Here is a 21,928-nt window from a genome sequence, read left to right as displayed (position 1 = left end):
AGGTTACAGCACAGAAGGCTCCGCAGGTCCCAGGTTAGGGGAGCCTGGAGGAGAGCAAAGCCGCTGACATCCCCTGCCCACACTGCCCTGCTGGTGGGCTCCACTTACCACATTTTCATACCTGAGGCTCAGGGATCAAATGTGGCCACTTGAAAGCTGAGAAAACAGCAGCAGAGGGTCAGCAGTTTGTGTTTACGTGCGGAATCCAAGCAAACGCCACCCTCAAGGATTTCCTGCCTTGGTGGGCTTCTCAGCAGTCAGGACAATGAGGAGGATGGGAACCTCCGAGAGTCCCAAGCTGTACAGCTCACACTGCACTATGGCCAAAGTCAGCCCAGCTCCTCCTGAGCACCTGCACGCCACACTGAGTCAGGGGGTGGGGGTGACCTTGACACCCCGAGAAACACCCAAAGAGAGGTCACCAAGGATGCTAGACAGTTCTAGTCATGTGGTACTTTCAAGAGCCGAGACCTGGGTTCAACTCCTGACTCTGCTAATTACTAGCAGTAGGATCTTGGCAAGGCATTAAGCCCTCTGATCCTTAGCTTCCCCATCTATAAAGTGGGAATTTTTACACCTACCTCACTGGATTATGGTGGCCATTGAGATAATATATATGATGTGCTTGGCACCCAATAAAATGATATCACTCTTCGTTGTTGCCAACAGATGACACTTCCCTCCCTTATTACCAGTCACCAGCCTGGCCCTTCTAAACATTCCAAGGGTTCCATCCTTTTTAGCTTCCATCTATGTGCTGCTCCCCTACCCCCACCCTGAGGCCCCTCTCCTCTCTCTGCTCCTCCCTCCTGCCCAGGGAAGGTTCAGCACACCACAAGCTAAGCTACTGGGTTAAGTGGTTCTAATGCACAGTGGGTCCCACATACCACATTTCCCTGAAAATAAGACCAGGTCTCATATTAAGGTTTGCTCCAAAAGACACATTCGGGCCTATGTTCAGGGGGTGTCATCCTGAAAACTCATGCTAGGGCTTATTTTCCGATCAGGTTGTATTTTGGGGGAAACATGGTACATGCAGCATGTCAAAAGTTAATCCACGTAAATAATAGCCCCTCTGGTCGTATAGTGATGCCCAACTGTAGGAATGGATTCAACCAGCAGTTAGTTGCTGGGAAAAACACAGCTTCGGCGGGAACAAGCTTTAGGAAGCACACTAAAAGAAGCAACCAGAATCGGGTTTTTACTGGGTGGGGACTGTCCAGTCATTGGATGAGCAAAGCACAAAACAACCTACCAGACTATGAACCAGCAAGCCCTCAACTCTTAATAAAGACCCAGGAAGCACGTAGGACCATCAGGAAGTCAGCATGAGGACTTGGTCCTGGGTGCTCGGCTCTGGGCCAGTCCCTGCAGACACTTCCTTTCTCTTAGGCTGCACACGAACTGCTGGACGACCAACTTGGAGAGTCAGGGTCTGTCTTGCTCACATTACGCTGCTGGCCCCTGACACAGGGGCTCACACAGCATGGGCACTCAATAAATATTGTCTGGGTGAATGAATTTTACTGATTAACACTCACGAGTGTATCAGCTGGGATTAGGCTCAGCAAGAGAAGAGCCAAGAACAAGGAAATGGAGCTGGGGGTGGAGCTGGGTGGGGACTTTGGGTAGCCCAGGGCCACTGAGGATTGGGGAGTGGGAGACGAACCCAAAGGTTCCAAAATCATGCTTGCAATTGTGTGAACTTAGTCATGAGACAGTCAAGTGTTTTTAATAGGAAGCTGTCCATAAACTCCAAATGTGCTTGTTGATTGAGGAGGAGAGAATCTGCCCGCTTGTAGTGTTGATGGGAACCCCTCCTGTCACAGGTAGCTTTGGGGAGTCAGCCCAGCCCAAACCCCCTCCCAAATGGATGACCCTCTGGCAGCTGAGTTTGTAGAATGCATGACCTGTGCTCCTTGGCCACAGTTAATTGGACCAGGAACGTTAATTGGACACCTCATTGAAACCTGGAAATTTTGAATTAGGTTTCTGAGATAGCTGGGTCTTTCCTGATGGTTTCTGGAAGGGAGAACATGTAAACAGGAAGCTGAGGGCACCGACAGGCAGAAAAGCCTGCAGAGATAGAGGGGAGTGAAGCAGATCTATAGGAGAAGTCTGGGGAAGAGGCTATGCATTTCCAGAGGTGACTGAGAGGGGGCTGCGTCCCCCACTGAGCCTGGCAGGATGTTCTGCTGTGAGAAGCTCCTTTGCTGTTATAATATAATCGCTTTCTCTCCCTCTCTCTCTCTCTCTCTCTCTCTCTCTCTCTCTCTCTCACACACACACACACACACACTCCATCCTTGTCCAAGCCAGCTCAAATAGGTTTCTGACACTTGTGATAAAATTACCTTCTTAATCATGAGTCCCCTTATATGAAATTCTAGAGTATGGAGATTTTGTTCTGCCTACCTTCTTCAAAACTGGACTTAGAATGTACAGTCACTGTAGTAAAAAAAATAGTTAGAATAAAGGAATGAGGAATCTGTAAAAAAGAGGGTAGAGAAGGCTGAAAGAAAAAAGAAAAGAAAGGAAAGGAAAGGAAAGGAGTCACTTTAACAAAGCTGCTAAAATTATTAACATTATTCAGGTTAAAGCATGAGGAAAGACTGTGTTCTTGTTCTAATTTGCCTGAGAAGTTAAACTTCTTGAACTTTTCCGTCCTGTGTCAATGCCGGGACATATGTCTGGACATACACCAGACCTCCAGACAACCCTCTGATTACCCCCTGAAAGACTCATATATCCAGGTCACCTGACATCCATTATTCAGGCCACTGGACATGACCAGACCTCCTGATGCCCATCTTCCTAGCTGCCTGACATCTGGACCAATCCTAGGGCTAAGAATGCAGGACTAGTTATTCTCAAGAATGCATATTTTTACTATCAGAACTTTTAACTTGGCCTTTCTTCTTTGGAACATTTCTGGGTTTTTGCCTAGCTGTGTTTCCAATATGCAAACTCTAAAACCCTTGAATAAATCTTTATCATTTATTTCTAGCCAAAGCTTCCAGACTCTTTATGAGTTCATTCAATAAAATAAATGTCTTCTGCCCCAACCTTTGCTTCTTCCTCATCAGAAATGGGGAAAGAAAGACCACATGATATATATCCTTGGTCCTAAGTCCTTAGAACCATATGAGGCTCAAATGTCTGCCTAGAGAACTGCCTTTCTCTATTTTACTGCTCATCTTGGGGGTGGTTTTGATCTTTTGGTGACCCCAGAGTTGTTGAATACCTGGCAAATAGAAAATGGCCTTAATAACTTTTCACACTCTTCCTACCAGAAGGATCTCATAAGCCCTTGGTACCAATCAGCCAAACCAAATCAATAACCACTTGCAGAGGAAAAAGATTTGGGCTCCTTGCTCTTAAACTAGGTTTATATATATATATTGAACTAACGTATGTTAAGTGCCTGCCATGCACTGTGCACCATGTGAAGCATTTTATATCTGTTTATATAACATTTAGCAACTCACAACAGCTTAGTGTGACCAACAATCCCAGTTTGTTTGGGACTAACCTGGTTTCAGCACTGAAAGTCCCATATCCCTTGTCTTGGGAAACCTCTCAGTCTCAGGCAAATTGAAACAACTGGTTACCCTACAACCATCTTTCCCTCTACAGATAAAGATAAAAGACTCCAGGGTCTACACACTCAGGTTGGGCTTGGCCAATCTCGTTTCTCTTGTATCTTGGCTCCAGTTCTTATTAGCCGAGAAAAGTAGAAGTGCAACCATATTTCCAAACCTGCTTCTATCCACACTAATGGCCTCTCGAGAGGTTTTCAGAGCCAGAAAATGCACCCTTTTCAGGGTGAGAAGCATGGTTCTTACCAATTCTCACCATAGCTTGATGATTGTATTCTTCATATATGTTCTGCTTGAGTTGAAATTGATTGGCTGCTAAGTACTGACTTCCTAAAATTATATTCACAATGGGGACTGGGGTGGTGAGGAAAGAGAGAAAATAAATAAACCAATTTCTATGGCATATTATTCCCTGCCTACCTATCCCTTTCATCATAAGGCAATTTGGCTGCTTGCAAGGATGTAATTCTCAGCCTGTGTTGACTACGGTGACTGACTAATGACATCTTACAAGGGACAGCAGTGTGGTAGGAGGGGCATGCGCAGGCTTTGGAGGCAACAGACCTGTTTTCAAATCCAGCTTCACTGATCACAGCTATGTCGCACTCTATCTCTTTGAACCTTGATTTCCCAGTCTGAAGATGGGGATAGTAATAGCTCTCTTTTATTAATACTATATATTTAATTAACAAAATTATAATGAACTACCATTTCACAGGTACAAAGCTCCTTCACATACATGGTCTTTCTGGATCCTGGCTATTATTCTGTGGAGGCAGGAACTGATTGAAGGGGTCTCCTGTCAATCCTTCATCTGCACAGCCTGCTTTACGCTTAGGCCCTGCTGCGTCCAGCCAGCCCTGCCCCACCCAGGCCCCCGACAGTATGCACAATCCCCCTCCTGCCTGGGCTGTCTGGATGGATTCACAGAATACGCAGGACACTCAGAGACGGAAAACATATGTGGTCAGGTGCCCTACAGCAAAGAAAAGTGGGAGATTCGGGCAATTATATAGATGACGCAGTTAAAAGGATTCTGGGGCCGTTTTGTGTTCCCTTCTGCAGGTCATCATCACTGAGCCCGTGATGTGATGGAGTGGAGTTTACATCTGCATCACATTACATGCCCCATGTGGCTGGCAAGAAGCGAGTGACCGAGCGGCCATTCTACCACCACTACCATCCCATGGAGAATGGCAGGAACAAGCTCAGCCCCCCAGAAAATACAGAAAAAAATCTCTGTGGCTGTTGACTTTACTAGCAGGCTCTGTGGCTCCTTCAAATCAATCAGGACATCTAGAACTGGGTCTGGAGGGTATGCTTAGGGGTAGATGGGTTCTATTTGAATTTTTAAATTTTGTTTTTCCACGTTGATAATAATCTTTAAAAGATTTCTTTTATCAGACATAAGGGCAAAACTTTCCTACTGTTATAATTCAAAACTGGAACACATTTTTATGGCATAAAACCTTCGTTAATTAAGATGTTTCCGAAACTGGGATTTTATGGCCCCCTGGTGCTCTACAGATGTACACATGCATTTTCACGGGTCCACAAGAAGTTATTTCCCTTTAAAAGGGGTCCCTACTTTACTCCAGCTTGAAAGACACAGACTGAAATTTCATGTCCCTGTAGGCTCTCCCGTTCTCTCCTCCTTGTTCCATAGCCACACCAGGGACAAGCCAGTAAAGCACGCACAGGGTATGGGAACGCAGGCTGTGAGAGGAATGAACCGAACGCACAAATGTGCCAAAGGATTCTACATTCTCTCCCCTTCGCTTTCCAGTAAAACCCAGTGTCCCCTTAACTGAAGCAGACACTGCAAAAACAAAGTAAATCCCACCATTCATGACCACTTTTGTGATGCACCCTATCACATCAATAAATACCACTTATTAGGCCGCTTCCAAGCCCTTTGAGCAGAGAGCACCAACTCTAAACCACTTTCCTTTGCCCTGGCTCAGGAGGGACCCAGCAGACTCAACTTTCATAAGGTGACTTATCCCTGAATGTGGGGGCAGTGGGGGGGTGGCAGGAAAAGGCCCCCAAAAGTGAGCGTGAGGCATCCAGATCCAACATGGGGAGCAGTAGTTCTTCCCGCCAGCCTTGCTCTCCACTGGGTCTCTGATGTTCCCACCCCCAGCATGCGTGTGTGCACACTCATATGTGTGCGTGTTTGTGTGCACGTGTGCACAGGCATATTTTAATCAGCACCATCTCTTACCCTAGACATCTCCACAGCACTCTCCGTTAGCCCACCTCCCACAGAGACACATTTACTCTGGAAAAGCCACAGCCCCTGGCAGACCTGGTGCCAACAGTGGCTCAGGGAAGCTGCAGGCATGGGGTGACTCTGATAGCCCTTGGGCGCATGTATGTCAGGTCTCCTTCCACAGGGACACTAAGCCTGTTCCTTTACTGCCTCTGACATCCCTTTGAAGGCTTAGGTGGTAAAGTAACTAATTTTGCCTTGCACAAGACAGTGGGAATATATAATAGAAACCAATTAAACAACATCTATTAGGCAGATTTGGGGTATGCTGAGGGTGAAATCATGTCCTTAGAAACTGTAAAACCTCAAAAGAATAAAATGTCACCATTGTGATCTAAGGATTTCAGTCTTTCCACTCCTCTGAAGAGTGATACGTTTCTTTCCACAGGAAAGAATAAAAGACTGATTTTCAGTCAGCTCAGAACTGCTTTCTACAGCAGGAGAGGAAGGCCTTGGGGGGTTGTTGACCTGGGAGAAAGTTTCCCAAGGGTCTGCAAGCCCTGAGGCAGGGTCCTTGATGGTTCTGTACCATTCCTTCAAGCTCCAGTGAGGAGAGAGGGTGGAGGGAACGTAAGAAGGAACTCCATTTACTGATCACAATGCCTCATGCCCAACAGTCATGTTTGTCATTGATTCTTAGGGCAACGACACGTTGTCCCTAGGAATTTAGAAATGAGGGAAATCATCGAGAATTACACCATAAATCAACACGGAATGAATCAGAGCAAAGGACTCAAAGTCACGAGAGAGAGAAGAGGCTCAGCCTTACTACAGGTGTCCCTGAGGAGCGAGGCTGGGGTCTGCCATGGCAGCAGAAGAACAGAGGGGGCCTGAGGGGCTTGGGCCTCGTTCTCCAGAGAATCCCCTTGTCCTGCTGTGCCCTGTCTGGCCCACAAGCAGATGGCTCCCCAGCGCACCCCTCAAGAACTCACGGGTCCTGCTGACATGATCCGCGCTGCCGTCCTGGCTGCTTCCCCTGTTCCCCATGCCTGTCAGTTCCCGCTGGGGCTTGTCCGGCCACCGGCCCCAGACCTTTTGCTGGCCTGAAAGATGTCCCTGCTGGTCTCTTTTCCTTTGAGTGTAACTGGGGACTGAAAGCCCAATGTGGATGGAACGGCAGCCTGTGGGCACAACACAAAAGGGGGGGGGGAAGCAAGAGTTGCTAAAAATCGGCGTTTCTCTTTAATATGCTCCAGTTACAAAGCGCAAAGGCCACCAAAGCAAAATGGAAGTCATGGGAAGTCATGGAAGTCAAAGGCCACTGCCCCACGTGATAAAATTTTAGGTTTGACGAAATTCCATTTCTGAACAACTCAACAGTTGCTGGAAAAGACACCCTAGGTGCTATAATTAGAACTGTTAGAATGAGCAGAACTCCCATCTCCCCATTTTTGCTTGTGTAGAGCGGCGATGACCATATACAGCTCATGACGTGCTCCGGGAGAGAGGCCCTCACAGATTTAGTGCAAAATGCCAAGTCCCCTCTTTGGTTGTTATGGGAAAGCTGAGTGCACTTCCATCGAGGACCATTTTTATTAACAACTAAGAGCTACATGAACTACTTATCAGAAAAGCGAGTTACAAAGGATTTCTCAAGGCTGGTTTCGTAAACTAGAATTTTCAAGAACTAGAGTTACTAAGAACCTTAAATTCAGAATTCCACTAAGAAGCCTGACCGCTACGTAAAGCCCCCACAGGTTTGTGCACAGACCTAATGGGGGCTTTACAGAGAATTCTCTCAGCTCTCAGGAAGGACATGCTGCTACCAGCTTCTCATCAGTGTTGTCTTGAGTTGGTCAAAAAATTTTTTAAAATAATAGATTTTTTAGTACAGTTTTAGACTTAAGAATAATTGAGCAGATAGTACACAGACTTCCACGTACCTATCCCAACATACTCCCACCTCCACAAAGTTTCCCCTACATTTTTTATTGAGGTATAATTGACATATAACATTGTATTCATTTAAGGTGTACAACGTAATGATTGATATATGTACATATTGCAAAACGATCACCACGGTAAGTTCAGTTAACATCCATCACTTCACATAGTTACAATTTTTTTCTTGTGATGAAAACTTTTAAGATCTACTGTCTTAGCAACTTTCAAATATACAATACAGATAGTTAACTATAGTCACCATGCTGTACACTGCATCACTAGAACTTATTCATCTTATAACTGGAAGTTTGTACCTTGACAATCTTTACCCATTTTGCCCACTCCCCACCACCCACCGCTGGCAACCATTCATTTGTTCTCTGTTTCTATGAGTTTGGTTTTTTTAGATTCCACATATAAGTGACATCATATAGTATTTGTCTTTGTCTGACTTATTTTACTGAGCATAATGGCCTTAGGATCCATCTGTGTTGTTGCAAATAACAGGATTTTCTTCTTTCTCATTATATATATATGTATACATTTTCCCCCTCACATTTTCTTTATCCATTCATCCATCATTGAACAATTAGGTTGTTTCCATATCTTGGCTATTGTAAATAATGCTGCAATGAACATAGCTGTACAGATATTTCTTTGAGATAGTAATTTTGTTTGCTTCAGATATATGCCCAGAAATGGGATTGTTGGTAGTTCTATTTTTAATTTTTTGAGGAAACTCCATATTGTTTTCCATAGTGGCTGCACCAATTTACATTTTAACCAACAGTGTACAAAGGTTCCCTTTTCTCCACATCCCTGCCAACATTTGTTATCTCTTATCTTTTTGATAATAGATATTCTAATAGATGTGAGGTGGTATTTCATTGTGGTTTAGATTTACATTTTCCTAATGATTATTCATGTTGAGTACCTTTTCATGTACCTGTTAGCCATTGGATGTCTTCTTTGAAAAAATGTCTATTTAGTTCCTCTGTTCATTTTTAATTGGATTTTTTGTGCTTTTAATAAGTGGTTTATATACTTTGGATATTAACCCTTTATCAGATACATGATTTGCAAATATTTTCTCTCATTCCATAGGTTGCCTTTTCATTTTGTTGATGGTTTCCTTTGCTGTACAGAAGATTTTAAGTTTGATGTAGTCCCACTTGTTTACTTTTGTTTTTGGTGCCTTTGCTTTGGGTGTCAAATAAAAAAAAAAAATCAGTGTAAGATAGTCCAGTTTTATTCCTTTGCATGTGGTTGTCCCTTTTTCCTATCAGCATTTATTGAAAAGACTATCCTTTCCCCATTGTATATTCTTGGCTCCTTTGTTATAAATTAATTGAACGTATGTGCATGGCTTTATTTCTGGACTCTCTATTCTGTTCCATTGATCTATAGGTTTGTTTTTATACAAACACCATATTATCTTGATGACTATAACTTAGTGATATAGTTTGAAATCAGGATGCATGATGCCTCCAACTTTGTTCTTTCTCAAGATTGCTTTGGCTATTCAGGGTCTTTTGTGGTTCCATACAAATTTTAGGATTATTTGTTCTATTTCTGTGGAAAAAAATGCCATTGGGATTTTGATGAGGATCGCATTGAACCTGTAGATTGCTTTGGTTAGTATGGACACTTTAACAATATTTATTCTTCCAAACCATGAGCATGGGATATCTTTCCATTTATTTGTGTGTCTTCAGTTTCTTTCATCAATATCCTTTTCTGTGTACAGGCCTTTCACTTCCTTGGTTAAATTTATTTATTACCAAGTCTTTTTTTCTTTTTGTTGCAATTATAAATGGATAGTTTTCCTTCTGATAGTTCATTATTAATGTATAGAAATTGATTTCATATCCTGCAACTTTACTGAATTTGTTTATGAATTCTAACAGTTTTTTTGTGGATTCTTTATAGTTTTCTATATATAAAATCATGTCATCTACAAATAGAAAGTTTCACTTCTTTCTTCCAATTTGGATGTCTTTAATTTCATTTTCTTGACCCGTTGTTCTGGCTAGGACTTACAATACTATGTTAATAAAAGTGGCAAGAGTGGGCAGCCTTATCATGTTCCTGGTCTTAAAGGAAGAGCTTTCAGCTTTTCAAGATGTGCATTTACTCGGTATTTTTTTCCCTGAAGGGGAGGGCTGCCCCTTGGCTCAGACTCCTGAAATGCAGATGCTAGACACCTGGGCATTGATCGACTGCAGATATCACACAGAGACCACATCAAGCTGCACTTTGGAGAGTCAGCTGCCCTGTGTGCTCCCTGGCTTGTCCTTCACTTGCTCTATACCTATGGACATCCCCCTCTTCAGGACTCAGTGTCCTCATCTGTAATATGGGAATAAAAAGTCCTTTCTCTACTGGCTGGGCAAGGTTTTTAAGAAGATAGAATGGAATGGTATATGGGAATATGATTATGAAAACTATAAGGGGCTATATACATGAAGAGTATGCTTATTAAAGAAATCAGGGGAGATGGCTGTCAGAGAAATATTTTACTTTCTGTTCTGGATCTACCTCATTTTTTCCTGGCTCCCTTCATAATCGTCAGAGTGGGGCCATTTAGCTGGTGATCTGTGGGGAGTGGCTAATCCTGTCTCAAGCTTTCTTCTTTGGTCTGCAGGACCTCTCCTCTTACTGTGAAAATCTTGCAGTCTGCTCAGGACAATACCAGGTTCTCCTAGGAACTCCTCACTGCATTCTTCTCCACTGATAGCCCAGGAGTGGCTTTACATATTCTGCAGCTCAGCAAGCATCCAGCTGGGCTGCAAGAGTAGTGTTTCCCTCCAATTGGGGCTCGGGCAGTGATGGGGCAAGAGCCCAGCTTGTTGCCTATTCATAAGCCCTGAGGCTGCTTCTCTGTTGAGTGTAGGATCCTTAGGTCCTCTGAGTCAACAATTCTGGAGCAACAGAAATACCTCCATTCAAAACCTTCTTGCAATGGTTTTAACAGAGCTGCCATTTTTAGAATCTATAAAATGATGATATTTGGCATTTAGTATGGTTTGTAGATCTTGTAAAATTAGATGAGTTTAATTTTGTGCCCTAATCTATAGGAGCAAAGTGCCAGTTTCCTGTCTTCAGCCTGACCATGTGAAGGCTGACACTTTGAAGGCTGGTCCCACTCATCTAGAGGAGACACTGGGGGTGGATCAGGGAAAAGGATCAGCTCTTTAGATTTCCCAGCTGGAAGGGCTGTCATAAGGATATTCAAGGAATTCTCAGACTAACCTAGGATTTATATCAAGTTCTCAAGGAGATCTTACCTTCCTGATCCTGACATCTCCTCCTATAGTTAGCAGGGTCCAGCTTCCCTACTCCAGCCTTCTCCTTCTCCATCTTCATAACTATAAAGTAAAAGATGAACACAACCTCAAAATGTATACAACACAAAAGGGGAGGATTTCAAGGAGAAATGGTCAAATCCACACTCATAGTGGGAGACCTGAATGCAGATGAAAAACTTAAGGCAAAAGAATGTATAAACAAATTGAAGAAGCTCAACTATCTATCTCCAACAAATAGAGAACACACCATTTTTAAATTTCAAAGAATTTGTATCATATTTCTATTATATATATATATATATATATATATATATATATATATATATATATATACACACATATATGTTTGGAAACTAAAAATAATTTCTTTTTTTTCCCCTTTGTCTGCCACCCCCCCACCCTGTATTCTTGGGCCACCACCTCTCAGTCTATCTATGCAGGACACAGCTCCCCGTCCCATTCTGGTACCATGAGCCCTGGTATTTAAGTAGAAATCCATGGGGTAGGACTTCTAGGAAAGCTTTTGTTTTCTTAATAAAAATGACAGGAGTGTATGTTTTACCCTTTACCCTCCCTCTTTTCCTGCATAGACCTTGGACATGAGACTTCTAGATGAAGCAGCCATGTTGCAACAGTCATGTGACAGGTATGCAGACCACAAGCTCAGGCCAAAGACAAAGCAGAAGGCTAGAACAAATCTGGGTTCCTGATAATATCACCAAGCGCCAGACTGCTTGTATCTGGGCTCCTGTTATGTGGAGAAAACAACAACAAAAAAAACCCTCTACTTTATATATTTAAACTGTTAGCCAAATTTTATATTACTTTTAGCTGAAGGCTTTCCTAAGTGATACTACAGAATGGAACACTATTGGGAGTTCAAATCAATGAATCAGATCTCTATGTATCAATGTGTATAAACCTCAAAAACATGATGAGTAAAACATCAAGTTGTAAAAAGATACAAACAAAATGACATTATTTATGTAAAACTTTAAAACACACAATATTGTTTATTGCTACATTTATAAGTAGTAAAAGCATAAAATTGTGCAGGAGATTGAGACACAATAACTTCAGGTTACCTCTGGGGGAGAGGTATAGTTTAATGTTTTAGCTGTATTTGTGATGTTTTGAATAGATATAGAGGTGAAGCAAATATGATAAAATGTTAATATCTGTTAATTCTGAACAGTGATATACAAAAGTCTATCATTCATCAAGTTTGACATATTTTATTCATTTTTTTTTTAATTTTTAAGAAATAAGAGAACTCCCCACTGTGACATAATACTCTCAGATAAAATAGGCCAACTGAGCACTCTACACAAAGAATGATTGGAGGGAAACTATCCTCACAATTTGATATGTTGCTATGAAATTTTAGAATACTAAATGTGAAGAAAAGAAAAATCCTAAAACCTTCTAGAGGCTATCCAAGGTGGTGGAGTAGCTAAACACTGTGCCTGTGTCCTTCCATGAACACATTAAAATTACAACTAAATTATAGAACAATCAACCTGGAGAACCATCTGAAGTCTGGCTAAACAGAAGTTTTATAACTAAGTATATAAAGAAGCCACGTCGAGACTGGGAGGAGGGGCAGGGATGCTGAACTGGCTAACCCCAAACCTCCATGTGGCGGTTGAGAACCAGGAGAGATATCTCAGCCGTAGAGGATCCCCCCAGAGGAGTGAGGGGCCCCACCCCCACACCAGCCTCCCCAGCCCAGAGAACTGGTACAAGGAAGAGGAGTCCCCATATCTGGCTGTGAAAAACAGTGGGATTTCCATCTCGGTGGGATGGAAAGCGGCAGTAAACCCAGGCATCCTCTTAAAGGACCCACACACAGACTATCTCACTCCCAGGCACTCACCTTGGGCTCCAGCAAAGGGACAGTAACTCGGGGGTGTCAGACACATACAGAGGGGGGTGTCAGACTGAGTTGTGTAGCTTCAGGTTGAGGGCTAAAGGACAGCCACCATTTCCCTGTGTGGAGTCCTCCTCCCATGCAGCCAGCAGGTGGGCGCCATCTTTCCTGTGTTGAGCCCGCCCCTACACTTCCGACCAAATCTGAATCTGATTGGTCTGGTGAGCTCCGAAGCTCCACCCTGCTGACTCACTGGGACCCCACCCCATCCAACAGCTGGAGGCACTTTCTCCTTGAACAGCCAGCCCTGCCTGCATTGCACTCTTTCTTGGAAAACTACCAGAGTAGAACAGACCCCAGGTGAGTGGCTATTGGCCTCGGTGTGCTCTGAGACTATTGTTGAGTAGCTTCAGGCTCAACACTGGCATCAAACCAGAATTTACATGAACCTGATAACCACAACTCTTCCCAGTCTAGTGACTCCCTGAGACCTTGCCTCAAACAACAAAAACGTGAGGGTAGGAAACATTTTCAGACATGCAAGAAATCATTTTACTTCTCTCTCCTAACATCCTAGGAAGTTAATTAAGTATGTTACCACCATAAAACAAGAAGGGGAAGACAATGGGACTCAGGAGAGAGTGGTCCAACCAGAAGAATGAAATGAAGGGAGGTCCCTAGATGACGGCTGTGCTATAGCCCTAGAGAGTAGTCAGTCCTCAAAAGAGCTAAAAGTGAAGTGTCAGAAAGAGCTACGCCACCACCACCAAAAAAAAAATAATAATAATGATAATAATAATAATAATAAAGGGCCGGCCCGGTGGCTCAGGCTGTTGGAGCTCCGTGCTCCTAACTCCGAAGGCTGCTGGTTCGATTCCCACATGGGCCAGTGGGCTCTCAACCACAACATTGCCGGTTCAACTCCTCGAGTCTCGCAAGGGATGGTGGGCTGTGCCCCCTGTAACTAGAAACAGCAACTGGACCTGGAGCTGAGCTGCGCCCTCCACAACTGGGACTGAAAGGACAACAACTTGAAGCTGAACGGCACCCTCCACAACTAAGATTGAAAGGACAACAACTTGACTTGGAAAAAAGTCCTGGAAGTACACACTGTTCCCAATAAAGTCCTGTTCCCAAAAAAAAACAAAAAAATAAATTAAATAAATAAATAATAATAAGATAAAGCCCAAGAGATTTGATACACTCCTTCCTGAGAATTTGAAACAACTTAAGGGACTGACAAAGATAAAAAATGCAAAGAAAAAGAAAGACAATGGGAAACACCAGGGAAAAATTAAAACTGCAAGAAATAAATTATGATCATGGTACCTAATCATAAGAGTTTAAACACTGAGTTTTTTATAATAATTAACTAAAAACTGTGATGCTATGTCTACATTGGGAGGGTGAAAAAGAGATGGGTGTGGTGTAAGACAGTTAAATATTCACCTGTTAAGTGACTAATTTCTAACTGATAAACAGCAGGAGATGATACAGATATAGATGATATAGATATAGACATAAGGATAGGGATAGATATATATATACACACATATGGGGTATAGGTAACCAACAGAAAAATCTAAAAGAATTCCAACTGGTTATCTTTGGGAAGTGGAACTGTGGGGTGTGCGGAAAGCTGGGATGGAGTTCTGTTGTTTTTTATTGTAAGTTCTTACATGTGTTAATTGATTTTTACATTATGGTTATATCTTATTTTTATTTTAAACATTTTAAAGCAAACAATTCAATGTTTGCTTTGACGTTGAATGTGGACCCACTGTAGGCAATAATTGTATCCCCTGAAAATCTATGCTCAAATCTATTTGTTTAAAGTGAATCATGTTTAAAATACTCAGGAGAGCAACAAAACAGAGACAGTGATTCCCAAACTTAAGTGTACATCAGAGACACCGGGAGGGCTGGTTAAAACCTAGACTGCTGGGCCCCATCCCAGAGTTTCTGACTTGGTAGATCTGGGGTGCAGCCTGAAAGCTTGCAGCCAGCAAGTGTCCAGTTGATGCTGCTGGTGCTGATCCAGGACAGGGACCACACTTTGAGAATGGCTGTTTCAAGGCAATAGCTCCCAATTTATATTTTCTATTAAACTGCATCTCCATACACTGAGTTTGCTTCACGTGCATCACAATATCACATCTTTTCATTCAAACTGGGCACTGTGAACTGGTAAGCTTAGTGAGGATGTACTGGTAGCCTCATGTAGTTTGGTGACTTTTTGAGAATTGCTATCTTCCTCCTTCCTGGCATGGCACGAGGCGTAAAGACAAGCTGAATAATAGATCCTCTTTCTTACACAGAACTACCTCCTAGTGGTTTGGGAAGGGCTGACTCCGCCTCTCCCCAACCTCAAACAGGAAAGGCCATGTGACCCAGCCTGGCCAATCAAACACTTCTCATTCCCCAGCCACTGAGACTGGGATGATTCCATGTCCAAAGGTGGGCCAGTCAGAATTCTCCCCAGGATATTCCCACTTGATCCATCCAAAACACCGCTTCGACTCTGCTCTGGTGTTGTGAAGCCGATAAGCTTGGGGGGGCTACTATCTCACCTGCCACATGGAGGAAAGCATCCAAGGAACGCAGAGAAAAAGAGTACTGATAACACCGTAACTCCCTGAGTCAGTTAATTCTGAACTGGCCTTCACGACTGTGTTGCACGGATAAATTCACTTTATTTTTTCTCCCTGTTTTTTGAGTTGGGTTTCTGACACTTGCAGTCAACAGATACTGATTGATACAAATGAAATCGTTTTCCAGCATGTTTCAAAAATGTGTCCTTTCATATGAAATACTACTATAGATTTTCAGATTGGAAACCAAACCAAAGTGAATACAAAATGTACAATACAGATGCAAATAGAGATGAAAACGCCACAGAACTGTGGAAACCTGGAGCTGAAACACAGCTGGTATTCAGGTCCGTGCTTGCCTCCCCATACTGCGCTAGTTCAGAACATTCCCTTCCCACCTCCTCATAACTTGGGAGCCGCTCCCGCCCAGGAGGATACAGAAGTAGCAGAAAAACCCGGGCTGCCTAGATCATTCTCAAAGGAACACATCCGTTTGAAGCCAGGTGTTGGCCATATGGAAAGTGTTTACATTACCTACTGCTCTGATCAGCACCTGCAGGACCCATCATAAAAGTTCCCTGTCGTGACATAACCCATCAAACAAAATTTCTATCTCCAGAATTTCATAATCTCATTTAACCCTGACTGAAATTCAGGGAAGCACATAATTTTTGCCCTCATTTTTTAGAGAATTAAGTAATTTTTCCTGTGTCACAGAGCCAGGCTTGGTGGAGCCAAGAGTCAAATTGGAATCTCTCTGATTTCCCCGACCCAAGGAAGGGAGGGAGGAAGATGAAGAAAGAAGTGAAGACATGAGAGATTGGGGTGGGGGTGGGGGTGTCTGGAAGACGTCCACTTCTGGGTCTCAGGTCCTTCCTAAGGAATAACTGAATTCCCATCACAAAACCTCCAAATGACCTTGAAATATCCTCCCTTTTCTCTTCAGCTGACTTCAGTTGATTAGAATTGCTTCCATCCAGAATATTAACCACTATAATATGTTGTCAAAGGAATTGTGTTAGAAATACACCAGGCCCCCTCACAGACACACATAGCAAATGAAGGAGATTGTAACAGCAGTATTTCCTACACCATCCCCTCCACTGCCCAACTAACTCACCTTTTTTTCCATCTATCTTTAGATCATAGATTGTTTTGGTGGGGAGCATGGCTTTTTTGATGAGGGATCAGGCCAAATTATCTTCTGTCCTGAGTCACTTAAGGAGCCCCTTCCACCGCTACCCTTGCCACTAGCCTGGAATCACATATGGGATCCCTGAGAATCCAAACCCTGCTGACAAAATCAATGTCCTAAGCCTGGAAGGCTAAGGACGAGAGTGCCACACCAGAGAAGAGACACTCAGAGCCCCTGCCCAAGCCCCTCCCTGCAGCAAGGAGGTAGAGATACAATCAACCTTAAGTGTGACCATCAAAACCCTGGTGGGTGGATCGCCTGCCACTTAACACTCCCCCGACCACAAGGGCACATCAATTCTGTCTAACAAATCTATTTGGTTCCAGATATTTGCAGTAGACACTGAAAACAGAACAAAATATTTCATTATTAGGGAGGAAGGGTAAAATATGCCCTTTATTATTGAGATAATAAATCCTCAAGATTAGACATCCATGTCTCTGGAAGAAAACTGGACAAAATGTTGTGCCACGTTTCATCAGTCAGCCTTTGGGGAGCTTTTCCTCCCACCTCATCTTCTAAACCATTTGACCTTACTATATCCAAGAATACGGGACCGGCCCAACAAGGTATTTAGTGAACCCTTCTGAGAGCCAATAGTTCAGAATAGGGCTCGTCTGGGATTGTTTTATGAACTGAATTGACAAGAATGACACGGGTCATACTAGGCTTTAAAAAGCTACACTAGAAGCTAGAGAAAGACCACCCTCTCAACCAGTGGTTTTTCCCTTGCCTCTGGGCCCAGCAGACACCAACCCCCACACCATGCATGTCCCAGGAGAGGCAAGACAAAACAAGCAAACAAAATATCCCTAATCAAACTGCCAGTAACAAAATCAGGTACCATATACAAAACCTAACAACAGAAACGTGTAACGAAAAGAGGCTAGCCTGTATTCAGTTGCTATCCCGAGACGTTACATTAACAGATGTAATCTATTTTCCCATAGTTTTCTGGGGAAGAGGCACATCTCAGGATTTTTGCTTGTTTCATAAATATTTCAGCCAGTCTTATAAGTTTGGCAAAGACAATAGAAACTTACCTGCCTAGAAGATAAAGATTCTCAGTTCCATCAGACAAGAACAAAAAAGAACTAACTCACGAGGGTTTCAGAGAGAATGACTCTCCTGTTATTTCTGTTCATGTGGCATGACGTTTTGTGCCCCAAACCAGTGAACTCGAGGCACCAGGGTGACAAATACAGTTTTTTTTTTTTTTAAGGAAAGGCATATAGCCCGTGGTCATTTGGAGGATTTTCCAGCTTTCATGGTAAATGAAAATTTACTCTGTGCTCTTATTATAAAGCACGTTTTCCCTTACTGGCATAGCATCATCTACTATCCCTGAAGTTCCAAGCTGCAAACTTACCTTCACGGTCTTAGCACCAGAAACCACGATCCAAATCTCAGGCAGGCCAGAGTCAGCTGTGTTGCTGATGGGTGACAAGGACACTCTGTGATTTCTAGGCAGAACAGTATTTGGGGCATTGGAAATTGACTTGTGGGGCTCAGTGGTGGCCAGCCACGTGACAGGGTGGGGGAAGGGACACTCCTACAGGGTGGTTGGCTGACAGACAAGGGTAGTACAGGGTCTGAACAGAGCTGGCCACGATCACAGGCGGATGTCTTTGCTCTAAATTTCTTCTTGGATTTTAATCTGATGATCTTTTTATGGCAGTGTTATGTTTCAGCCTGGATTTGAAATGTGGGTGTATCTCCCTGCATAGTTTCTATCCCAGATCCTTTTTGGATTCTGTCTTGGAAGGATGGTAGAGCTGCGGGTCTAAGAGCCCCACCCCAGGGTCACCCATTTTATAGACAGGTGGCAGCCCATCCAGGAGCCTGCAGAGGCCTGGGTCTGGTATTCATACTGGGGTGGCCCCAGCTGGCTGATACCCAAAATTACAGCTCCCTTGAATATCTTTAACCTGTAGGTCATTAGATGTGAGGACTGTTGAGAAGCCAATAATAGACCTTCTGACATTGCAGGCAACTAAATCTGCAGCTGTCAGATTAGGGCATGGCCTAGAAGTTATGGCAGTTTGTACTTGGCATCAATTAGTTTGTATAAACATGTGTACTTATGTTTATGTATCTTTATCGCAATCTTCATAAAATACTCCAAGATGACCTTTTTGGAGGGATCAGGGGACATCAAGAGCTGGAGAGGTCTTGGACCTCAAAGGCCTTGAAGACTTCTCAAGGCCAGAGCCATGTGAGTAAGCTTCTAGTTCACTTCTGCCTCTCCATCCAAATGATCTGTGCTGGCTGCCTGCTAACAGAAAGGGAAGTGGTAGTAATGACAGCAGAAATGGTAGAGGTGGAAGTAGTAGGTGGAATAGCTGATGTGGCAATATGGTAGATGGGCATAAGTGGAGGTGGTGAGGTGCAGATGGGGGTGGTTGAGGTGCAGACAGGGGTGGTGAGGTGCAGACGGGGGTGGTGAGGTGCACATGGGGGTGGTGAGGTGCAGACGGGGGTGGTGAGGAGCACATGGGGGTGGTGAGGTGCAGACGGGGGTGGTGAGGTGCAGACGGGGGTGGTGAGGTGCACATGGGGATGGTGAGGTGCAGACGGGGGTGGTGAGGTGCACATGGGGGTGGTGAGGTGCACATGGGGGTGGTGAGGTGCAGACGGGGGTGGTGAGGTGCACATGGGGGTGGTGAGGTGTAGATGGGGGTGGTGAGGTGCACATGGGGGTGGTGAGGTGCAGATGGGGGTGGTGAAGTGCACATGGGGGTGGTGAGAACAGTGGTAGTGATGAAGGAAGGAATGAGAAAACTTCTCACGTTACTGACTTTTGCTGACGACCCTGGATAAACCTGACCTGCTGTGATTACAAGTATAAAATGGTAATGCTTTGGAATTAGGAATCTATAGAAATTTATTCTCTTCCCAGAGCTGTGTGACCTTGGAGTAGTTTGCACTTAATAAATGATGGCTTGTTAGGGGGAACGCGTCTCTAAACACTTTACCTTTCTCTGCAAAGTAGGAACTTCTGTCCTTTCTGAAATCATGAGAAAAGTACTCTCTACTCACCTCTACCTCCTCACTCCCTCCTATCTAACAGAGGATGAGTGGCTCACATGCTTGGCGAATTTGGGAGAATAAAATTCTCATGCACCATCACGATTCATCCTTCTGAGAACTGCCTGCCCCAGAGCAGGCCTGAACTGCCCTCCTCTCCTCTTCTCTTCACAGTAAACTTCCCAGGACAGGTTCTTGCCTAGCAGGTAGGGAGTCTTCCAGTGCTGGGTAGATAAATTCAATTCTGGGGGGAAATTAGGAAGCCTGAGTGTTATATATCCTAAACCAAATTCTCCAATCAGCTTTACCTATTATAAAGCTATTTTGACTTCTAGCTGTTTGACTTCTGTTCTTATTTCTCATTTGATTCCAAGAATAGAGGGAAAGACTGTGAACGAGTATCCTCCTCAAATTCCAATGCTGACGAATTAATGATTGGAGTTGATATTAATTCATTAATGACTGCAGTTGATTGGAGTTGGTTGGACTACATGGGCTCCTAGTCTCCAAGCTCTAACATCCTGTGATTCTGAGTCTGTGTCTCTGGCGCAGAACGAATATTCATGGAGCTGGGGTGAAGGCTGAGACTCTTACTGGACGGTTTCCTCGTCTCTGCTTCTCTTCCTTCTTGCTTCTCGAGCCCCTGAAGACCTTCAGTCCTCAAACATCTCCCTCTCCGCCACCGTCCCTCATGGCTTCATTTACTGCCCCGTCTCCGCTGAATCCCACACGAATCCCTTCACTCCCCGCCATTGATCCCATAACCTCGTGTTCCCACCCTGCCAACCTCTAGGTCTTAATCCGCCCACCCTTCACTTCTTCTCCTCCTGCACTAACTTCTCTTCCTCTCTAGAGAAAGCCTGTCTCACATGGAGAGAACAGAGCCACACACAGCGTGGCAGAGGTGCGTGTGCGTGTGCGTGTGTGTGTCTGAGAGATGGAATGAGGAGGGGGACTGAGACCTGATCCCACGATGCCTACGACCAACTCCGTCCCTGCCCTCCCCATGGTTTAGATTTGTGAGAGAACTGAGAGAAGATCCGGCCATCCCTCACCTCCCTGCCACCTTCCCTCTGGCCTCTTTCCACATGACTGCCGATGATGCTGGTTCGCCCAGCTGGCTTCAAGCACCAGGGCCAACGCGTGAGGCTTTCATCCTTCCTCACCGCCGGAGTGGTACAGCTGAGACCCACATATTGGCTCAGGGCAAAGAGAGAAGATTGGACCCAGTGGTTCTCAGTCAGAGGTGTTCCCCCCTTTCCAGGGGACGTTTGGCAATATCTGGAGACACTTTTCCTTGTCACACTGGGAGGAGAGTGCTACTGGCCTGTAGTGGGTAGAGGCCAGGGAGGCTGCTAACGTCCTACGATGCACAGGACACCCTCCACCCCAAAGAATTAGCTGGACCCCAAATGGCAATAGTGCCAAGGTCGAGAAATCCTGGATTAGACCTTTCAACCCCGTCTGGTTCTGGGTTCCAGGTTCTAGGCTGCCTGTAACTGAGGCCAAAGCAGCTCTCCACATGGTCCCACCTCAACTGCGGGCTCTACAAGAGGAAAGAGGGTCAAAGAGTTTTAGTAATTTGCAGCTTTTGACGTCTGTGCCTCCATTTCGTTTAGAGACCTGACGGACAGGGGTGGCTACTCACAGGGACAGACTCTCTTCCATCTCCTGGCCAAATGCCACTTGAACCCCACCTGGGTTGAACACTTGGCAGGGTTTAGGCGAGATTAATGCAGGGCCCTGGCATGGGGTCGGGGACAAAGTTCCACGAAGAGGGAAGGAGCTTCCTACCCTGGAGAGACCTGCAAGGTCCAGGCCCCTGTGTTGGTGGGAATAAGGATCCATTTGGGGGCCCCAGCAGGCTTATCTAGAACTTTTACCCACAAGAAAGGCCCACCAAGCTGGGCAAGACTCGCTCCAGTTTGTGTAGTTTTTGGCTCTCGGATTGTTTGTGCCCAGCTTTGGCCGGTGGGACAAGACTGGCTGCCCCAGATTCTTGTCGACTTGAGCTGCTTTTTAACTGTATCCAAGGTTGAGGAGGGAACACAGTGCGATGGTGTGACGACTGTACTGGAGGGTGAAATGAGACGAGAGACATCATAAAGGAATCTGAGAAGCCCAGACGCAGTCAGTGGGTCCTCGCCCCCATCTCCATACACCCCCTGAGCACTGTGGCAAG

At 44.5% G+C, this 21,928-nt stretch overlaps 1 protein-coding gene across 7 annotated transcripts in view; it reads right to left on the bottom strand.

Moving 5' to 3' along the window:
- The window catches only part of SLC4A5 (solute carrier family 4 member 5), an 81,301-nt gene extending 63,108 nt beyond the window's left edge, over window positions 1-18,193 (bottom strand). For 6 of the 7 annotated variants that reach the window (XM_033125549.1, XM_033125553.1, XM_033125556.1 and 3 more), the window contains exons 1-3: window positions 18,089-18,193; window positions 11,043-11,123; window positions 6,804-6,992 (exon numbers count right to left, since the gene is read on the bottom strand). In XM_033125549.1, the coding sequence (XP_032981440.1) occupies window positions 6,804-6,992; window positions 11,043-11,121 (268 nt within the window). In that variant the 5' untranslated portion in view covers window positions 11,122-11,123; window positions 18,089-18,193. The remainder of the gene's footprint in view (window positions 1-6,803; window positions 6,993-11,042; window positions 11,124-18,088) is intronic. The other variant, XM_033125555.1, reaches the window with a different exon arrangement.
- Between the last annotated feature and the right edge of the window lie 3,735 nt (window positions 18,194-21,928).

The sequence above is a fragment of the Rhinolophus ferrumequinum genome, chromosome 13 (assembly GCF_004115265.2).
Source record: "Rhinolophus ferrumequinum isolate MPI-CBG mRhiFer1 chromosome 13, mRhiFer1_v1.p, whole genome shotgun sequence".
NCBI lineage: Eukaryota > Metazoa > Chordata > Mammalia > Chiroptera > Rhinolophidae > Rhinolophus > Rhinolophus ferrumequinum.
The sequence above is the reverse complement of the archived record's forward strand: the minus strand, read 5'-3'. Positions and strand labels throughout refer to the sequence as shown.